The 19,427-nt window shown below is 59.1% G+C and overlaps 1 protein-coding gene across 18 annotated transcripts in view; it reads right to left on the minus strand.

Annotated features, from left to right (window-relative positions):
- Positions 1–12,129: 12,129 nt before the first annotated feature.
- RAP1GAP (RAP1 GTPase activating protein) overlaps positions 12,130–19,427 on the minus strand; it is a 65,129-nt gene continuing 57,831 nt past the window's right edge. For 7 of the 18 annotated variants that reach the window (XR_014144710.1, XR_014144709.1, XR_014144708.1 and 4 more), the window contains 8 exons: positions 19,301–19,378; positions 18,237–18,346; positions 17,147–17,302; positions 15,470–15,593; positions 14,378–14,480; positions 13,911–14,045; positions 13,599–13,640; positions 12,130–13,170 (listed from right to left, as the gene is read on the minus strand). Coding sequence is in view for 7 of the 18 variants with exons in the window: in XM_081817659.1 (XP_081673785.1) it covers positions 13,632–13,640; positions 13,911–14,014; positions 14,378–14,480; positions 15,470–15,593; positions 17,147–17,302; positions 18,237–18,346; positions 19,301–19,378 (684 nt within the window). In the remaining 11 variants the exon portion in view is untranslated. The remainder of the gene's footprint in view (positions 13,171–13,598; positions 13,641–13,910; positions 14,046–14,377; positions 14,481–15,469; positions 15,594–17,146; positions 17,303–18,236; positions 18,347–19,300; positions 19,379–19,427) is intronic. The other 11 variants (XM_081817661.1, XM_081817660.1, XM_081817664.1 and 8 more) reach the window with 9 other exon arrangements.

Here is a 19,427-nt window from a genome sequence, read left to right on the forward strand (position 1 = left end):
CAAGGGTCCACTGCATTGAGCAGGGGCTAGGCACTGTAGCAGGTCTTACAAATATTGTGGAGAACCACATAGACCTACCCCTTGCCTTCACAGAGCTTCAGCCTGGCTTGGCGATTGTGATCTCTTTTCCATTCCTGATTATCAGGCCTGGGTACTAGACGCAGGATTGCACCTGACATTGGGATATACCGGGTCCCTGGATTTGCCCCTTGCCTTATTGCAATGACGGTCCTTATAATGGTAATCATCATAACCATTCACATTGATCACTTAACCATCTGCCAAGCTCTGTGCTTGATGCTTTATATGGATTCAGTTCATTTGACCCTCACTAGGAAGTGGGCCCCTGTCGTCCGCATTTGTAGATGAGGAGACCGAGGGTCCACCAGGTGGTGTGATTGCTCAAGGTCCCCCAAGTTGTAGGGCTGGGATTTGAGCCCAAGTACATTCTATTCCAAAGCTCCTATACTTAATGACATCCTTCATTTGTTTATAATACATTTCCAACCTCCTGCCAACACGTTCTGACGCAGCCAGTACGAGGGACTCAACACACGGGTCAAGTGTGAACTCAGAATGCCGAGAGACCGTGTCTGAAGGGGGCCCTCCTTCAGGAAGAAAATGCAATCGATCAGGTTTCTCTCTGAACTTCCCGGCAGTGCTGACAAGAAGGGAGGCGCAGCCACGCCGACGCCGGGTTAGAAAATTTAAACTACATGCTCACGTTCTTACCAGGGCGAAGAGACCCCTCATACCACCTTCCCGATTTTTGTCCTCTCTCTACTACTATTTCCTAAACACTTGTTTAAACGCACAGGTGAGCGGTCACGGTTTGAAAGTTCACCAGCACCGCACCTGAAATCAACTTACGTGTCTCAGGGTGCAAATTGTCCTTTGTGTCTTAGGTTGGGTTTTCCAAGGGCAGACCCTGAGATGTACGTGCAAGTGTAAAAGGAGCTCAGAAGGCCCCAGGCAGGGAGTGGGGAAGTGGGACAGGGAAAGGAAGGAAGCTGATAAAAGGTAAGTTATGAGGGATGCCTGGGTGGCTCAGTTGGTTAAGTGTCTGCCTTCGGCTCAGGTCAGGATCCCAGGGTCCTGGGATCGAGCCCCACATCGGGCTCCTTGCTCAGCAGAGAGCCTGCTTTTCTCTCTCCCACTCCCCCTGCTTGTGTTCCCTTTCTCGCTGTGTCTCTCTGTCAAATAAATAAATAAAATCTTAAAAAAAAAAAAAAAAGGTTTAAGTTACGAAGCAGATTGCCATCAGGGGCAACTAGGGCTCAAGCCCACCCGGGGCCACCGGGAGACCCCGTAGAGGATGCACCTCAATCCGCCCACCGCCGGGCGGTGAAGCTGGGGCATTTATTCCCCAACTCCTCCTCCACTGGCTAAGGGCTGCTTCCTGGAAAGAGAACACCCTGGCATTTCCCAACCTGCCCTTGAAGGGCTGAGAGAGAGAACCCCCCTCCCCCCAGACACGTGCTGGAACATTAAATGCTCAGAGGATACGAAGAGAGCAGCAACAGCATCTGTTAAACTTTGGGATACACTGAGGGGGTTGGAAAGCAGGGACCGGGAGTCTGAGAGATGGGGGACCACGTCTCTATGAACTAGGGACAGTTCTTTAACTTTCCTACACCTGAATGGAGGGTGTCCAGTGCAGTGTTGAGCACATAATGAGCATTAGCTCCCATGAGGAGTAGGGAGTTCTTCCCACCCAGAATCTGTGCCGTGGGCTTCAAGATGAATCCATGGTGCTTGGGCACCCCAGGCTCCCCTCACCCAAGCTGGGCCCCCGCACTCTCAGGTCACTTGTCACCTTTATTGTAACTAATCCATGCCAGGGGGCAAGGCAGAGGTCCCAGCCCCACCCACCAGCACCCATTAGAAGCTAAGGGTGCCCGTCTGCCTCCAGCACCGGTTTCCAGCGCCCTCAGATGCTTTCTCAGGGAGGAAGAACAAAGAGGGGCTGACAAGTCCACCTCTATTCATCCACATAACCCTGTCTTCTGTTTAAGATAAATCCAGAATGTAACACAATGAGTTTATTTCTATCTCAAACATCTGGTGGTGCCTCTGGTCAGGTGACAGGGACCCAGGCTCTTTCCACCTTGTGGCTCTGCCCTCCTCCAAATCCTGGAAGCTCTGTCTCACAAGAACTACTGAAATCCTGTGAGCAGCACATCAATGGGGGGCTTGAGGGGTAGAGACCCTTTTTAACCACTTCTTCCTGGAAGTGACACATATCACTTCCATTCATGGTCCATTGGTGAAAACTAGTCACATGACCCCACCTAGATGCACAAGAGGCTAGGAAATGAAGTCTCTCTGGCTTTTTTGAAAAAATGGGAAGATATGGCTGGTATTGCCCCACATATCTGCAAGATAATGGCTGATCAGAGCCAAGAGATGGCTGCCCATCCAGGGTACGGCTCTCCCATTTGCCACAGTCCCCAGCACTCGGTACTCTTACACTAAACCCCTTAGGACAGATGCTACCCCTCTGGTCCCGGTGGAGCCCGAGCTCATGGCCCCTGCTTCACTCTGGGAACAGGTGAGGCTCTGTCCTCAGAAAGCTCCTGTCTCACGAGACAGATTGCCAGAAGCCATCCCACTGCAGCGGGGAAGCTAGAAGCTGTGGGGGCAGGGAGGGGGCGCTTAACTGGTGGGGGGCATGGCAGGACAGGCACGGAGACAGAGAAGGCAACAAGTGAGCTGGGGCCTGACAGGCCAAGGAGCACTGAGGCAGGACATGGGGGTACAGAGGGGACTTCGGAGGACATCGTGGGGACAGATGGGCAGGAAGCTCTCAATGCCATTCCTAGAAGCTGCAGGTGAACCGTGAACACTTGGGGAGCTGGGGAGTGAGCATCATTTTTGAAAGATCATCTTGGCTGCCCAAGGAAACTGCTAGAGTAGACCAGGCAGAAGAAATAGGGGCCCTGGAGATGGGGAGGGGTAACAACCCCCCAATATGGGCCTAAGAGTCCCACTCCTGTTTGTCAAGGAGGCTGGACCAGCACACGAATGAATAGGTCCTCAGCGAATTGTCTGCTCTGAGATGGGGGGAAGGAGGGAGCGTCACACCTACTACGTACCACACCCCCATCTAAGCACCCAAGACATGGCAGTGAAGTTGCCACCTTGAGGGTACATTTGTCACATATAGTCCCCCAACCATCCTGTGAGGTAGGCAATATCATCCCCATTTTGCAGATGAGAAAGGAGAGGCTTGGCAGAGCACAGTGACTTGCTCAGGGCCCATGGCTTGAAAGGGACAGCTGCAAGTTGCACCTAGGTCCGCCTCACTCCCAACCCGTGTCCCCTCCCTGGCCTCTGGGTGCTAATCTCTCCAAGGAAAACAACCCAGGCCCCATCAGCCGCAGAAGCCCTTCAATGGGGTAGTAAGAGCCCCAAGCCAACGGAGTTTATAATTAGCCCTGGTGGCTAACCCAAGACCTCCCAGCAAGATCTAGCACCAGCCGATCTGGGGGTGGGGGTGGGGGGAGCTGGGGGGATTAAGTTCTCAGAAGGGAATTTGCGCTCCCGAGTTTCTGGAGTTTCTGGGTGGCTTCCTGGGACCTCTTTGTGCTGCCGCCCCGAGCGTGGCTCCAGGCCCTCTTCTGGCTCCTCGGCCATCTGCGCCGGCCTCAGGATGGGGTGGACACGGGCCCCACCAGCCAAGGACAGGGCAGGCCGGGGTGGGGCCTGCCATCGACCAGGGCCACCTGTCCCTCCTTCCCGTTGGAACAGAGGCCGAGGGTCATTAGAAGCGGAGCTGCGGGCACACTGGCCAATATTTCTACGGTGTCCCCAGAGTGCCAGGCATTGCTCCTAGTGCCTCACGGTGCACTGAGCCCACTTATCCTCCCCCCCCATTCCCGAAGGGCGGGACTGTGTCTATCCCCAGTTTCCAGATGAAGAAACAGAAGCAGAGAGAAATTGGTGACTTATGCAAAGCCACACCACTAACAGGGGATGAAGGAGGGCGTGAGGCCAAGCACTGCGGCTGCCGAGTGGGGAGTTTAATCATCCCGATAGCTCCTTTTGGCAGGGTAAGGAGCGGCAAGAAGGGGTCAGGAATGTAACTGAAAAGGTGGCAGGGGTGGGACCTCACTGTCGGGGATCCTGTCCTGTGGGGCCTGTGTCCTTGTCCTGGTGGGGAGTGCTCGGAGGCTTCCCGCAGCTCCCTTGCCTCCACCTGCCCAGGCCACGGTGGCTGGCTCCAGGGGCTCCGGGGTCAGCCCGGGCTTGCACACTCTGGCCGAGGGCCCTGGAATTGGCCTCCTGCCCACTCAGGTCACCTGGTTGGGAAACAATGGCAGCGGAGAGGCTGTGTCCTGAGGATGGTTGGCCGGGGCAGGGTGGAGGAGGGTCGGGAGGCAGGATCTGGAGGAGTGTGAGATGTGACCATTCACCCCTTTGCCTCCCAGAGCCCTGGGCCAGGCCTGAGCAGCTGCTGCCTGCTTCCCGGGCATGAGCACGTTACTGTCTTGACATCCACTCTCATGGCCAGTTTTGGCGCTTCATGGGCCCTTTGCCCTCCACGCCTGAGGGATCTCCTGGGGCACAGGCCTCTTGCCACTGTTCCCCAGACAAAGCTCAGGGCTGGAGGCCAGGGAGGAAGGCAGCCCAGAGAGGGTGAGACGCCAAGGTGAAGTCACACAGTAAAATGGGTTAGACACAGAAGGAGATGTGGTCGGGCTCATGCTTTGGAAAGATTGCTCCGGCTGCTGGGCAGAGGAGGGCCCGGGGACGCCAGGAGTGATGCTGGAGGGCAGTCTGGAGGCCTTTCTGTTGCTGGGGCTGGAGGTGGTGGTGGCTTGGACCAGCCAAGTGTGGCGGTGGCGGGAAGCAGCTGGATCCCAGACATGTTTGGGAGTTAAAGCCAACGGGGCTTGCTGATGGGCTCGCTGTGGGGAGCAGAGGAAATAGCGCAACCGGGGATGCCCCCTGAATTTTTGGCCTGAGCACCTGGGTGGAGTGCCATTTATGGATATGGGGGAACAGATTTGGAGAGAAAATACAGACGCGGTTTGGATCACTTTAGCTTAGAGATGCCCATTAGACTTGGGGGCGGATATGCCCACAGGTACTTGGGAAGGAAGAGTCTGGAGTTCAGTGGAGGAGCTCAGCTGGAGACAGAGGGAGCATCATGACGGCATTTAAAGCTGTAGGGCACAGAATGTGATGTGCCCAAGATCACAGCCAGCCAACGGCCAGGATTTGAACTGGGGTCTGTCAGACTCTAAAACCCACAGAAGCCGTTTCCACTCCAGCGGGTGTTCACCTTGGGGTTTCGTCCAAGGTGTGTGTTGGGCAGGGAGGGGGTGGTGCCAGAAGCTTCTGGAAATGAATTTGGGAACTACTGAGATCCTTCCAGCCTGGGCTACCCACCCCCCCAACTACTACCTCCCCACGCAGAGGAGCTCTTGTCAAGCATGGATTCCTGTCCCCTTCCCAGTGTACAGCTGGAGACACTGAGGTCCAGAGGAGGGCAGAGCTGGGATCTAGGTCTTCTGCCTGCCACCCTGACTTCTCCATCGGGCTCCTGTCTCAACCAACTCAATGGTTGAGTTGAAACCACCCAACAGAGACAATCCTGGAGGGGGTGAATATTTCTCTTGAGGCCCTCAGATGGAACCGGGGCCTGGGGCCTTCTCTCCTGGGCTCCCCACAAGGCAACATTTGCCACACACCTGCCTCTACCCCTCGTCCAGCCATCCCCCGCCTTCAGGACCCCTCCAAGTCCCTGACAGGGCAGCCTCGAGCCTGGCCCCAGTCCCGGCTCCTGTCCTGCAGCCCGGATCGAGCTCGCTTGGCCCCTGCCCAGACCACCCAGCGCCAGGGCCCGGCAGAGCCCAGTGGGGCTGGCGGGCAGTGCTCCCGGGCTGGCCAGCCGTGGTCTGGCTCCACCCGAGGGGCTGTGGCCTGGGAACCGCTAGCTGTCTCCTCAGGGAAGCGGCTGGGATCTCCAGAACAAACAGGGAAACCACAGGCCCCTGCCCCACCCAAGGAGAGGGGAGCTGCCTCTGGCCACGTCCACCAACACTCCGTTCTCTAGGCGCAACCAGCGGGAAGGAGCAGAATGGCTGTGGTCACATGTGGACAGAAAATGCTGCGATGCTTGCTGCTCCCGCAGAGCCCCCCCGGAGGGGGGTTTGACGGAGCTGGAGGGGGTGCGTGGCTCCTCAGCTTCAGGCTGAGACAACACCCTGGGAGCAAACAGATCTGGGTTCAAATCCGGCCCCTGCCGCAACCTAGCTGAGCAGCCTTGGGTAAGTGACTACACTTCTCCGTGCCTCAGTTTCCTCTCTGAAAAGTGGTTTCAGCGGCCCCTGCCTCCCACAGATGTAATGAGATGACCCAGAGTCCTCCAGATGGAAAGTGCCTGGGTCAGGGCCTGACATACAGTAGGTTCTTGGGAGACATCGGTCCCTGACCCGTCACCGGCTCCGTGACTGCTAAAACAATCCCAAGGGATTCCTGGGCCTGGCAGGGCAGGTCGGGACAACCTCCCTGATTCAGACCAGCTGGGGGTTGGGGAGCATCTGACTCCACTAAAAGCCGCAATTAGAGCCCAATTTAAAGAAACACTGTGTTAGTTCTTCCCAGGGCAGATGTGATTACAGGCTGGGAGCTAAACTGTTACTAACAGGATGACACACAGAAAGGCCTCTTCCAGGGCATGGAGGATGTCCGGCCCCACCCCCTCGCCATTACAATTGGGGAAACTGAGACCCAGGGCAGGAAGAGACAAGCTCCAGCTCACACTGCAGGTTAGGGGGGGCTGGGCCCAAGCCCTGCCTTCCTTCCGATGGCCGCTCCAAGCTCCATCCCCACCTCTTGCTTTTCCCCAAAGGATTCATTGCTGCATCTGGAGGCCAGAGGCACCTTGAAAGAGATGACATTCGCTGAGAAGGAGGAATGGGGGCTGCGATGATGACATCTCGGTGTGACACTGGCCATGAAGCCAGGGCCTCAGGGCCAGTGGTGGCTCCCTGCCCGGTACGCAGGGATCTCACAAGGAGGACACTGATAATAACGCTGATCAGGATGGCGCCCCGCATCCTGCAGCACCCGCTGTGGGCAAGCACCACCTTCCGTCTTGAGCTACCGCAGCGGGGAGCTGGGGGCCTCATCCCCACTGCAGGGATGGCAAAGCCCAGGTCCTCAGCCTCTTGCCCAGGATCGCACAGGCAGCCAGGGGCAGTGTGAGCAATGGAACAGGTCTGCTCCTGTTGAGCCCAGACAAGCTGCTGAGGTCCTTTAGCACAAGATCCCAAGCGAGGTCATCTCAGCAAATGGTGACCGTGGGTGAGTCAGCAAGTGAATGAATGAATGAATGAATGAATGAATGAATGAATGAATGAAAAGGCTATTTAAGGGACTCTGTTCTTGGGGAGGTGTGGGAGAGCATAGTCATCCCCTCCAGGGAGTCCCCTGAGATTAATAACCCACAGGAAAAGGCCCATTTCAGCTCTCCAGAAACAAGGGTCCCCCAACTACCTGGGTCCCAGGAATTCCCCCTGGCTGTCCGCGTGCCCCCACTAAGGAGCCCTGAGAACACCTCTGTGGCCTGCCCCTCCACCTTAGTCCCAAGCAACCCCCCAATGCCAGAAGCCAGAGGTCACCCTGCCCTAGTCTCCATCCCCCACCACACTCTTGCCTAGGCTGAACCCCGAGTTGAGAGTGGAGTCTGGGACGGGGGTGCCATAGGGGAAAACCAGCCTCCTCTCTCCATCCCCTTTGCCCTTCACCCCCTTTCTGTGCTTACTTTGGGGAGCCCCCAGGATGGGGGCACTGCACACACCAGTTAGCTCCAAGGAGCTTGCGAGCTAGGCGGCTGGAGCCCCCTGCTGGCCAAGCATCCCCATTCCCCATGGGGGTTGGGAGGATTCTTCATTCATTCAGCAAATATTTAGGAAGCCCCTACTACGTGCCTGGGTTAGGCCCTGCGGCTCAGCGGGGAGTGTCCACAGACCCTCCCTTCTGATGCCTGTGGCTCAATATGTGGTGCCTGGTGTCAGGGTCACAGGCCCCCGCCCCCAGGCTCCCCAGGATGGTCCCCACCCCCAGAAAATTGCAATCTCCCCGTGCGCAGGAGGTGTGCCCCCACCATGAGACAGGGCATGGTTGCGCTATCCCCCCCAGGCTGGGGCTCCCACGGGCTATAAAACCTGCCATTCCTGAGAAACCTCTGGACTCACTCCTGGAGCCTCCCAAGGCTAGGGCTGCCAGATAAAATATAGGATGCCCAGTTAAACTTGAATTTCAAATAAACAAGGAATGATTTTTTAGTATAAGTATGTCCCAAATATTGCATGAGGTATACTTAAACTAAAAATTATTTCTTGTTTATCTGAAATTCAAGTTTAACTGGGCTCTGTGTTTCTACTTGCTAAATCTGGGAACCCTACCCCTGGAGCTCATTCCTTCTGCTGGCACCTGGCCTGTCCAGATGGCCCACGTCGTGCCTGGACACGGCCCCTGCCTGCCCCATTATAGCTCCTGTCCGCCTCCAGGACGGCTGTCCTCCCCAACAGGCCCCAAGTTCCCGGGTGGACACCCACTCCCACCTGGTATGCACGCTCCAGCCCATGGCCTGTCAGGAATGCTGTCTGACCTCCTTCGTGATGGCTCCAGAGAGAGGGGGACAGAGCCACCCCTGCAAAGAGGGACCTCGAGTGTCAGAGACAGAGAGAGGCAGAGATCCAGAGATAAAGGGACATAGAGAGTGAACAATGGAGACAGTGGGAGAGAGCTGAGACAGAGCCAGAGAGCTGAAGGCCCCCTGCCCAGCACTGCTTCATGGAGACCAGCTCAGAGGCTGGAGGGTCCTGAGAGCCCACCAGGGCTTTCCCTGAGTGGATTGGGGTAGAGGCTGGGCCCCTGAGCCCCAACATTGGACTTGGGACTCTGGGTCCTGGATGGGCGGGCAGGCTCTGAGAGGCAGCTCGGGGTCTCCCGCCCTAACAGTCAGGGGTGGGAGTCCATCCCCAGCCCCTGCTGCTCTCCCCTCACCCTGCTTCCTAGGGGCAACACAGGGACATTCAAGGCTTCCCAGAAGGGCCCATGGGGCAGCCAGAGTGGCTTTTAAAATTAGCCTCACTAACCAGATCTGGTTATTTCAGGAGGCCCCGTCCCTGGCTGTCCCCTTGGCAGGGCGGGTACAGGGAGGGAGGGAGGGAGGGACCTCTACATTCCAGGGTCCCTGGCTAAGTACCCCCTGTGGCCTAAGCAGTAGAAAACATCCAGGTCCCAGTCCCCTGGCACTGGGTGGGCCTGGGCCTGCGGCTGTCTCTTTGGCAAAGTCACCTCAGGGTTAGCCATGGATGTCCACGGACACCCCAGCTGCTACGGGACAGGGGAGGACCCCTCTTGTGGGCATGGGTCTTATGCCAGGCACCTTAGAAGCCGTGACAGCCTCTTCACAGCAATAGGTAAGGCTTTGTCCTCCTTTTATAGGTAATGAACCTGAGACCTGGAGGGACAGGTACCAGCTCTAAGGCAGGGGAGATGGGGGTTGGGTCAGCTAGGCACCCAAGTCCCTCCACAGGAGGCCTCTTGCCTCCTGCGTCTGGAGAAACCTCTGGCTGCCATTTCCACCACCAGAGTTATTTCTACGTAGCGTCCACCGCTTCCCGGAGCCCGGTGCCCCCCACCCAAGCCCTAATTCCAGCCTCGGGTCAGTGTCCTGGCCTGCCCTCCCCACCTCAGAACCCAGAGTGAGTACGGAGCTGGCGCGGACACAAGAGAAACAGCGTTGGACACTTTGATCCTGGAGGCCAGATTCGTCCTCGGCTTCCCCTGGCCCCACCTTGGAGCCTGGGGAGGTGGGGATGGCCTGGGGCCCAGCCTGAAAGAGCCCAGACGCCGACCCTGGCCACAGAGGGGTGCTGGCCCGGGCTGGGCAGGCAGAGGGCAAAGGCAGGGTCCGTGTCTGCCGGGCTCAGCTGTGGAGCGGAACGCACGCGCAGTGCATGGGGAAGCGCACAGGTGAGGGTGCCCAAACCCCTTTATAAAAGGATCGTCAGTCCCAGCAAAGCCCGGGAGCTGAGGCTCAGGGGAGCAACCGGCGATCACACGTTCCCAAGGTCTGAACATCTGTGTCGGGCCAGCACCGGCTACTCCATCTTCCACACCGAAAGCCGACCCCACATCCTCTGATGTGGCTTATGGATATGGTCCCCGTTAATGACTAATCACTGCCCCCGCCACCCAACACGCACAGTTTTTAGAGCACACCACGTGCTAGAGCCGCACCCCTGAATCCTCATGGCAGGGTACCCAAGTCAGAACTATTAGCCCTCCCACTGTGTGGATGAGGAAACGGAGGCCCAGAGAGCCAAAATCATGTGTCCCAAGTCACAGAGAGAGGAGGTAAAGGCACTCAGAGCTAAGCTCTTGACCTTGGTGCTGAACTGTGGCTGCTGGCCCTTCGGTGGTGGGATGGGAGGAGACAGGGCAAGAGACTGAGGGGAGGACAGGAGATGGGAGGGGGCGTTTGGGCTAGAGGACTGGGGTGAGGCTGTGCACGGGAGGGGGTGGGGTTGGTAGGGGACCCATGGAGCCCAGGGAAACCCAGAGCCAAACCGGGCGGGTGGGGTTAGGGACTGGGTGTGAGTCACAGCCCCTGGGTGGCCCCAGACATCCTAGAGCCACTGTCAGGAAAAGCATGGCAGCCCCTGGGGGGTGCGCTCACCACTGTCCTGCGGAGGGCGTGGGGGTTGTGGTAGGCAGTGAGGAGGCCACCAAGCTGTCGGGAAGGCCAAGCCATGTGTCCACCCCAAGCTACTCTTCCTCCTGCACTCCTACCTCAGAGGGGACCCCCTCACCCAGTACCCGGGCTGGACTCCCCTGCCTCAGACCCACATCCCATCATGCTCATGATGCTCATGATGCTCATGCCCCCCAGTCCTTCCAGGCCTGCTCACTGTCCCCAACGACTGCCTCCTCGACCCTCCCTTCCCTCCCTGACACTGCCCAGCTGGTCTCCACCAGCAGCCCCAGCTTCTCTCTGTGGTAATCCGAGTTTCAAATCCTCCATGGCTCCCCGCTGCCCTGAGCATAGACCCCTGACCCCTTGGTCCGGTATTCAAGGCCACATGGCCTCTGGCCTCATCTCTACCCCATCACCTTCCCATCACTCAGAACTGTTTGCAGGGCGCCTGGGTGGCCCAGTTGGTTGAACGCCCACCTCTTGATTTCAGCTCGGGTCATGATCTCAGGGTTGTGAGATGGAGCCCCATGTCGGGCTCCGTGCTCAGTGCAGAGTCTGCTTAAGATTCTCTCTCTCCTCGTCCTCTGCCCCTCCACCCCTTCTCATGAACACTAAGTAAATAAATACAATCTTAAAAAAAAAGAAGACAGACAGAAAGAATTGTACCTTCCCAATTCCAGGCACTCCCCTCCACACATTTGCCCCTGCAGTTCCCTGCCCCAGCGACACTTTCCTAGGCCTTTCCAGGATGCTCGGCCACCACTGCTGCTGAGTCCTCTCCATGTGTCCCTCACCCAGGCTAGGCCCCTGGTTTGTGCACCCGGGGTCACTCAGTACCCTTTATTGTAACTGCCCAGCACCGGGAGCCCTTCCCTGGCCCCCGCCGGTCCCGGGAAGCGATCCCTTGGCGCCCCCTGGTGGCCACATCGAGGAAATTCTTGGGCTTCATTGAGCAACAGGAGAGCAGGAAGCTGATCCTGGAGCACCCACTGGGTGCCAGACACTGTGCCAGGTGTTGGATATACACCAGCTCGAGGAACCCCCATCACAAGCCCTTGGGAGAGATACTATTGTCCTATTTCACAGAAGTGGAAACTGTGGCTCAAGTTTCTCAAGGCCACCCAGCTAGTAAGAGATGGCGCCAGGACCCCAACCGAGGTCTGCCTGACTGCAGAGCCTTTTCCCCCCCTGCAGACGGGGAACAGGGTGGAGCGAAGGGCAGCACGATGGGGAGGAAGCACCCTGGTGGTCACCGAACCCGTGGTTTGGCCGTGGAGATACCCCTGGAGCCTAGCAGCGGCTCTGAAGGGTGGGGTGAGGGGGACGGACGGGCTGGTCCCTCGGTACCACTGGGATCCGTCTGGAGTCAGTCCGGGCAGAGTTCACACAAAGCCAGGCCCAACACGGGGTACAATAGCGATAAATAGAATTTATTTTGTACAACTGTTACCGACGTACACACAGCCACGGGGGCTTCCAAAACGGGTGTTGGGGCCGGAAGGCTGGCCTTTGGCGTGGTGCCTAAAAAGTGTGGACAGACACACACAAGGGTGTGGACTCACAGCAGCTGTGCCTCGCTGCCCCTCCGTGGGAGTTGGCGGGGGGCGCAAAGGCGAGGCCCATAACTCTAGGCCAGCTGAGACCCCTCGACCTGGAGTGCCCAGAGCATGGGATGGCAGGGGTTAAGCTGGGTGCTGGCTGAGAAGCCAGGTAGGTCCCCCTTGCCCTAAGGGGGTCACTTGTCTGTCAGGTGGAGGCAGTGGACAGGGCATCGGCAGATCTGTGGGAGAGCTTGAGGGTCCAGGAGGGGCAACAGGCATAGCCAGCTCCCAGTCCCTCAGCCCACCTGGGGTCCCAGGGAACCCAAGAAGCAAGGTAGGGCGATGGGGGGCCTCTAGGAGGAAAACCCCCCATTCTGGGGCAGATGCATGGAATCACAGTCTTCAATGACCTCTGCAATAACCTTGTCCATTTGCAACAGAGGTACCCAGAGAGGGACAGTGACTTGCCCAAAGTCACACAGCAGAACCCAGATTGGAAGCCAGGACTCAGGACTCCCAGCCCAGTGCTCATTCCACCATATTTCACATCCCACTGCCTCCATGGTAGGCTCTGTATGCACTGAGATATCTCAATCCGCCCCTCCCATCTTGCTCCCCGTGAGTCCAGAGGGGCACCCAGGTGTGATGAAAGGCCCGGAGTGGGAGCAAGCCAGGCCTGGCGTTCTGCTTCAACTGACCACGGCCTGCCCCAGCTTCAGGGGTGGGGATGATGCCAGCAGCTTCCCCCTCCCAGGTCTGGATGGCTCCGCCCCGCAGAGACAGCCCAGACGGGTGGCCAAGGTGGGGGCAGGGGGCAACAACCCATAGGCTGGTGCTGGCCTTGGGGGCAGAGGTCCTATCCACCTGGACTTGACACAGCATCTTCACCTTGTGCTTCTGCAGCCTCATCTGCAGGGTAAAGGGAGATGAACACACCATGAAGCAGGGACACAGAAGTTGGAGGGGCCCGCCCCTGGAGTCCCAGGCTCTCTCTGGGTCTTTCGGTCCCACTGGGAATCCCCCAGCCCCTCCCTCCCAGCAATTCCCAAGTCCTCTGCAGGCTCCCACCAAATCCTCCCAGCAATTCGTGGGTGGGGGGTGAGGCAGCATGTATTGGTCCCACTGCACAGATAAGGAAATGGAGTCACAGAGAGGGGCCAGGGACCTCCCCAAGTCCTACCCAGCATCTTAGTGGCAGAGGATTCAAATCCAGGTACATGGAGCTCTCAGCCCCGGGAGCTGGCAGAGGACCAGGGAGGTGTCATCCCCCCTTCCCGCCCACCCCCGCCCTCTCCTGCCCTCTCCCCACCAAACAAGAGCCGAGGACTGGGTCTGACCTGCTCAGTTTCACCTTCAGAGCGGGAGCCTGGCTAACAGCCCTGCACAGACAGAGCGCCGGGGCAGGTGACAGGACAAATGAAGACACGGGAGGAGACACAGACAAGCAGAAGACACGGTTGTGCCCAGGCCAGACGAACCCAGGCCCTCCTGGCCTCGGGGACCTCTTGGTCTGGCGCCCACCCCCGGTCCCCTTGGACACCTGTCCCCTTTCCCCGAGAGCTGACCCCCCTCCTGGGGGAGCGTTCCCACCAGGCAGCTTCTAGGCTGGCCGCATCGGCCCTGGCCAGCCCCCTGGCGGCGGCACGTACCAGCTGGGGTGTGTGCTGCTCAGATGCTTCCAGCTGGATCTTGATCTCCGGACATGCAGGGTCCCCCGGCTTGCCGGCGTCGGGATGGGGTGACCGCGAGGGGCCTGGGGAGGGGGGCAGGAGGGAGCCACCTCACTGGCCGCGGGGAGGCACCAGGGAGATGGACGCATGGATGGGCGGTAGGCACCAGTGCTCCACGGCCCCGCCGAGTCCCTCCGTCAGGGAACCCCACTCTTACCTCCCTTCTTTACCCCTCCTCCATCATCCTCCAAGACCCTTCCAGAAGCCATCAGCCCTCAACCGTCTTAGGCTGGATAATGACCCGCCCACTGTCCCCTCTGTCAGGGGCAGGCCCATCACACACCCACCACCCGGGGCGTGTGGATGGTCTCGGCCCTCTGGGCCTCTCCCTGCCCCCTCCGGCCACCAGAGGGGCTTGGCAGGGGAAGCTGCCTGGGGCCTGGTACCTGGGGAGCTGCCCCCACTCGTGGTGCTGACACTATCCTCCAGCCACGTGCTGTAGATGAAGGAGTCCCGTTTGTGAGGCGTCCCTGAGCACGAGACGCTCTCCTGCGGATGGGGGAAGAGAGAGAGAGGGAGGTCAGCCCTCATCCATGGCACTGGCTGGGTTCCGCTCCCGTCTCCCAGCTTCCTCCACTTGCGGCAACCCACAACCCCTCACCCTCGCGCCCCTGCAAAGAGGAAGGGGGCCCAGCAATGTCTGCCCCAGGGAGAGCAGAGGAGGACGGAGTGGGAGGCATTCACCACACACTCCCATTCATTCATTCAGCAAACATTCACCGATGCTTATCCTGGGCCAAGCTGGTGAGGGAAAGCAGGCAGGCTCCCTGCCCTCAGACAGTGAAGTCTCGGAGGCAAGACAGGCTGTGAAGAGACTATTAAAATCCTAGACTCTGAGCCCCATCGGGTGGGGCCTTGGTCTGCACTGTTCCCTGCTGCATCTGCAGCACTTGGAACTGGGCCTGGCAAAGGAGAGGGGGCCACTAAAGCTTTGCTGAATGAAGAATGACACAAGAGTGCTCAGGGCAAAGCCCCGGGGGTCTATGAGAGCATGAAGAGGGGGGTTCCCAACCTACCCTAGGACTAGAAAATCAGGGAAGGCTTTCAGGAGGAGGTGATGTGAGGCTGAGTCGAGAAGGATGAGTAGGAGTCAGTCAGACAAAGGGGGGAAAGAGGAGGCAGGGAGAGTGTTCCAGACCCAGGAGATGGCAGCGCCAAGGCCCAGAGGTGGGGTAAGCCTCATATGTTGGGGGAACTGCAAAGGAGCACAGAATGGCTAAAGTGGTAAGAGATGAGGCTGGGGAGGGACCGGCTCTTCATTGGAGGCCTCAGAGATGGGGCTCTCTGGGGGCGACACTGGGGAGCCATGGAAGGCTTCAGAGTAAGGGACGGTGAGTCTGCATGACTCCTTTGGGCTGGGTTCCCCCATCTCAATCTCAGCCACACCCAGGCTCATGCTTCTGCCCGGAGTATCTACAGGGACCAAAGGGCCACCCTCCGGGCCGCTGGAGAGCACCACGGCTCCCTGGGCCTCTCACCAGGCCTGTGTCGTCCGCGTCCACGCCCTCGGTCTCCTCCACCACGCTGGCGAAGCTGCTGGCGCTGGACGAGGAGCGGGAGAAGTCCTTCAGCACTTCCGCTCTCTGGGCTGCCGTCTCCGCTCTGCCACAGGCAGCACCCCGTTAGCCTGCGTCTGCTCCGGGCACCCCACCCCGCTTCCCTGCCCCGGGAGGCCCGGCCTGCAGCCACCCCGGCACCTCTGTGGCCCCCACCACAGCTGCCCAGGCCTCGGAGCCTCCCCCCACCACTGTCCTTCCTAATTCATGGATCTGAGCGCACCCCTCCACTGAGCAAAACCCTCCTGTGGCTCCCCATCGCCCCAGATAAAGTCTAATTTCCTTGGCGAGGTATTCAGTAATAATAATAACTATTAACAGAAAATCTATGGTCCAGCGTATGTTTGCTCTGTGCCAGGCACTGTTTCAAGTGCTTTTACTGGAGCTATCTCATTGTTACCATTAATAGACCCATCTCACAGATGAGGAAACAGCGAGGCTCAGAGAGGGTAGGCACATAGCCCAAGGTCACCCAGCCATAGGTAGGAGAACAGGGTTTAGGACCCAGGCCTTCCAACTGCACAGTCTACTCTCAAGCCTCTTGGTTTTGTTCCATGCTCAGGACTTTGTGTCTCCTGCAGTCTCATTCCTTCCCTCAAATCCCAAAAAGCAGATTCATCTTTCAAAACTCAGCCGACGGTCTCCTCCTCCCTGATTTCCTCCTCTCAAGGTGGGAATGGACCTCCCCACTCTGGGTCTGTAAGCCCTGTCTCTCCCTGTCCCTGTCGTCCATTCCTGCCCCTTCAGGAGAGCACAGTCTGGGAGTCTAGACACTCCCAGAGCCAGCACAGAGGGGGCTGAGCTGCAGCGCTGAAGGGAGGGGTGGCCTCCCCCTACTTCCATTCTTCCCCACGCCACCTCTTCATGTGGCAACCACGGTCAGGTTTGAAAGCATCACTCCTCTTAACTAAAATCCCAAAGGCTCCTCCCTGGCCCCACTTAGGGTAAAATGCAAAGTTCTCATATCGCTTCCAAAGCTGGGATCTAGCCCCTGCCCACCTCCCTGACCTTATCCTCAGCAACACCCAGCACAACGTCTGCCTGGGCCTAGCCCCTCACTCACTCAGCTCCAACCGCACCACTCTTCTTCCTATCCTTCAAGCATGACTCAGGGCCTTTGCACTTGCTGTGTTTTTCGCCTGGAGCCCTCTTCCCTCTGCCATGCCAGTCTTAGCAGGGCTGGCTCCTCACCTATCTCTCAACTTAAGCCTCCCCCATTTCTAGATGTCTTTCTTGAGCACCAACTAACCACCCCCACCCCCCCGCCCACCCAGTAAGTCCTCATTGCATCCCCTGCTCTTTTGTCCTCTTGCATCACCATCTAGAAATAGCTCATCAGGTCATGCTACTCTGGACTGTCAGCTCCACGGGGCAGGGGACGTGTACGCCCAGCTCACTGTTGGATTTGGACCTTGGCCTGGGGCCTGGCATGAATGAAGCTCTCCGTGGGTGTGTGTCAAAGGAGGACCTGTGAGGGTGCTGGGGCCTCCCTGACGCCCTGGTGTGGCAGGGCCAAAGCTCCCGGGCAGTCCCAGGCTCACGCAGGGACTGGAAAGGGTGAGTCCAAGCCCCCTGGCTTGGCGTGCCCCGAACCCCAACCTGTTTTTGGTCGTGGGCATCTCTGGGGAGCTCTGAGTGGATGAGTTCTCCGACTTGGGCTCCTGTGAGGCGTGCCCGCTGTCTGGGGTCTTCTGGCCGGCGGGGGGACTCTCCCTGCGGGGCACACGGGGGCGGTGGGGGGATTCAGCACGGGGCCTGGCATCAAGGGTAGAACGAGGCCCAGGTGGTGAGGTCACGGGCGCCTCCTGCCTCGTCCCCATACCCTATATTCTCAGGGGCCAACCCCAGAGCCATCCCTGCAGCAACCTGGCTGGCCTGGCCGAGGAAAGGAGCAGGCGTGCTGGAGCGCCTACGGAAGACAGGACACTCCTCCAGTCCTCCCCTCCTTATCCCTGTCATGCGTAAGGAGACTGCAGTCCAGAGATGGGAAGGAATCTGCCCCGGGATGCACAGCTCGGTCCATGGCAAAGCTGAGATCTGAACCCGGGCTTCATAGGATTCTGGGTTCCCGTGGCCATGAGGACAGTACCACCTCCACTCCTGAGGACCCAGCGTCCCTGCCCTGCATCGCGTGCCCCGCACCCCACCTCTACAGCCGCCCTGTGCTGTTGGTTGTGTTCTTAGTCTCATTTTCCAGATTGGGACGGTGAGGCTCAGAGAGGTACAGTGACTTTTCCAGGGCCACCCAGCCCCACGTGGTAGAGACAGGAATCGCTTTCGGGAACTATCCTCTGCTTCCCAGGGGCCATCCCGCTGCTACTGAGGCGAGCTGCCTGCAGCCTGCCCACACAGACGCACCCGAGACCCCCACGGGCCAGGCCGCCCATGCCAGCTCCACCTCTCCCTGGCTGGGTGACCTGGGCAGGCCCCTGCACCCTCTCACCTACAGCATCTTGCCATGCAAGGTGTGACCCCCGGGGAGCCAGCAGAACCGCAGACAGATGAAGGCGTCTCACGGTAGGTGATGAGCTGGCCCTGGTGCCTGGCACACGGCAGGTGCTTGACCGTGTGGCTGTCCCCGCAGAGAGACTGGGGCAGAGGAGCGGGCACTCCCTCCCACTCACTTAACTCTGCCACTGCACGGGGGCCAGGGAAGGGGCCGCAGGAGACAGGGGAGCCGCCCACCCACCTTTTCTCCTGCACCTCCTGGATATTCTCGATCCCGATGGCACTGCTGCGGCGTGAGCCAAACGGGCCCGACTTCTTCCTCGTGGGGCTCTTTCCAGGGACAATCAGTGACTGCAGAGAAAGGCCCCAACTCAGTGCCCACCTGCCCTGGGAGACCCACTGCCCCCCACATGCCACCTGGGTCCCTGCTGCCCCGGGTCCTGAAGCAGAGGCAATGGAGCAAGAAAGGACGAGAGAAATGTCCATCTCCAGAGACAGCCCTCCAAGTTCACAGACAGGGAAACAGGCTTGGTGAGGGCCAGGGTCCCTGAGATCACACAGCAGTGTGGGGCCTGGAATCTTAGTCCAGGAGAAGGGCAGGAGCCGGAGGGGGCTGGGCAGCCACTCTGGGCCAGGATAGGAAGAGGCCAAGACCTCAGAATGGCTCCCAGCCCCCTGTCCCCACGTTGTCATGGAACCTGGGCTCAGGGCCACGGGGAGAGAGTGGACATCGCAACGCAAGCCCCCGCCCCACCTTGGAACCTCCAAACTGGCTAGGGGAGACTCTGGCCCAGCAGTTGTTCCTCAACACACTAGGGTGGGAGGCCCCAGGCGCCAGAAGCAGGCCCCAGCTTCTCTGGGGAGGCAGGAAGGTGGGCCCCAGGGAGGCATGGAGGGACAGGAACCCCCAGGCCGGTTCATGGTGGGGGGGTGGGGGGTGGGAATCAGGACAGAGGAGAGGGGTGGCGTTCCATGCAGAACTGGCGATATTGGGGGACGTGCAGCTGGGCATAGGGTCTTTGGGTACCAGATCCTGGCAGGGCCTCGGCCAGGGTCCCAAGGGCCAGGGCAGGGCCAGAAGCCCCCAGTGGGGGAGGGGGGGGGGCACTGGCTCTGTCACAGGTACCAGGCCCCAAGGCGGGTGCCGAGTGCCCTCAGAGCTGCCGGCATTCCACCCTGCACAGCCCCGAGCCCGGCCCAGGGGAAAGAGGGGGCAACGTCCCCAATATGGCCTCCGTCCTGAGAGCGAGCAGAGAACAGCACGTGCACGCAGCCTCCAGAGCCGGCGGCCCCGCGGACGACAACCTCTTCCACCGTTCCTATGCCTATGGCACTGCCCCGGCGTCCGAATCTACTCGCGCTTTTCCCAGGAATAAGCAATGACTGGCAAGCAAGCAGAGGGCAGGGGCAGAGACAGACACGTGGAGATTGA

The sequence above is a fragment of the Leptonychotes weddellii genome, chromosome 4 (assembly GCF_054177405.1).
Source record: "Leptonychotes weddellii isolate Sample4059 chromosome 4, ASM5417740v2, whole genome shotgun sequence".
NCBI lineage: Eukaryota > Metazoa > Chordata > Mammalia > Carnivora > Phocidae > Leptonychotes > Leptonychotes weddellii.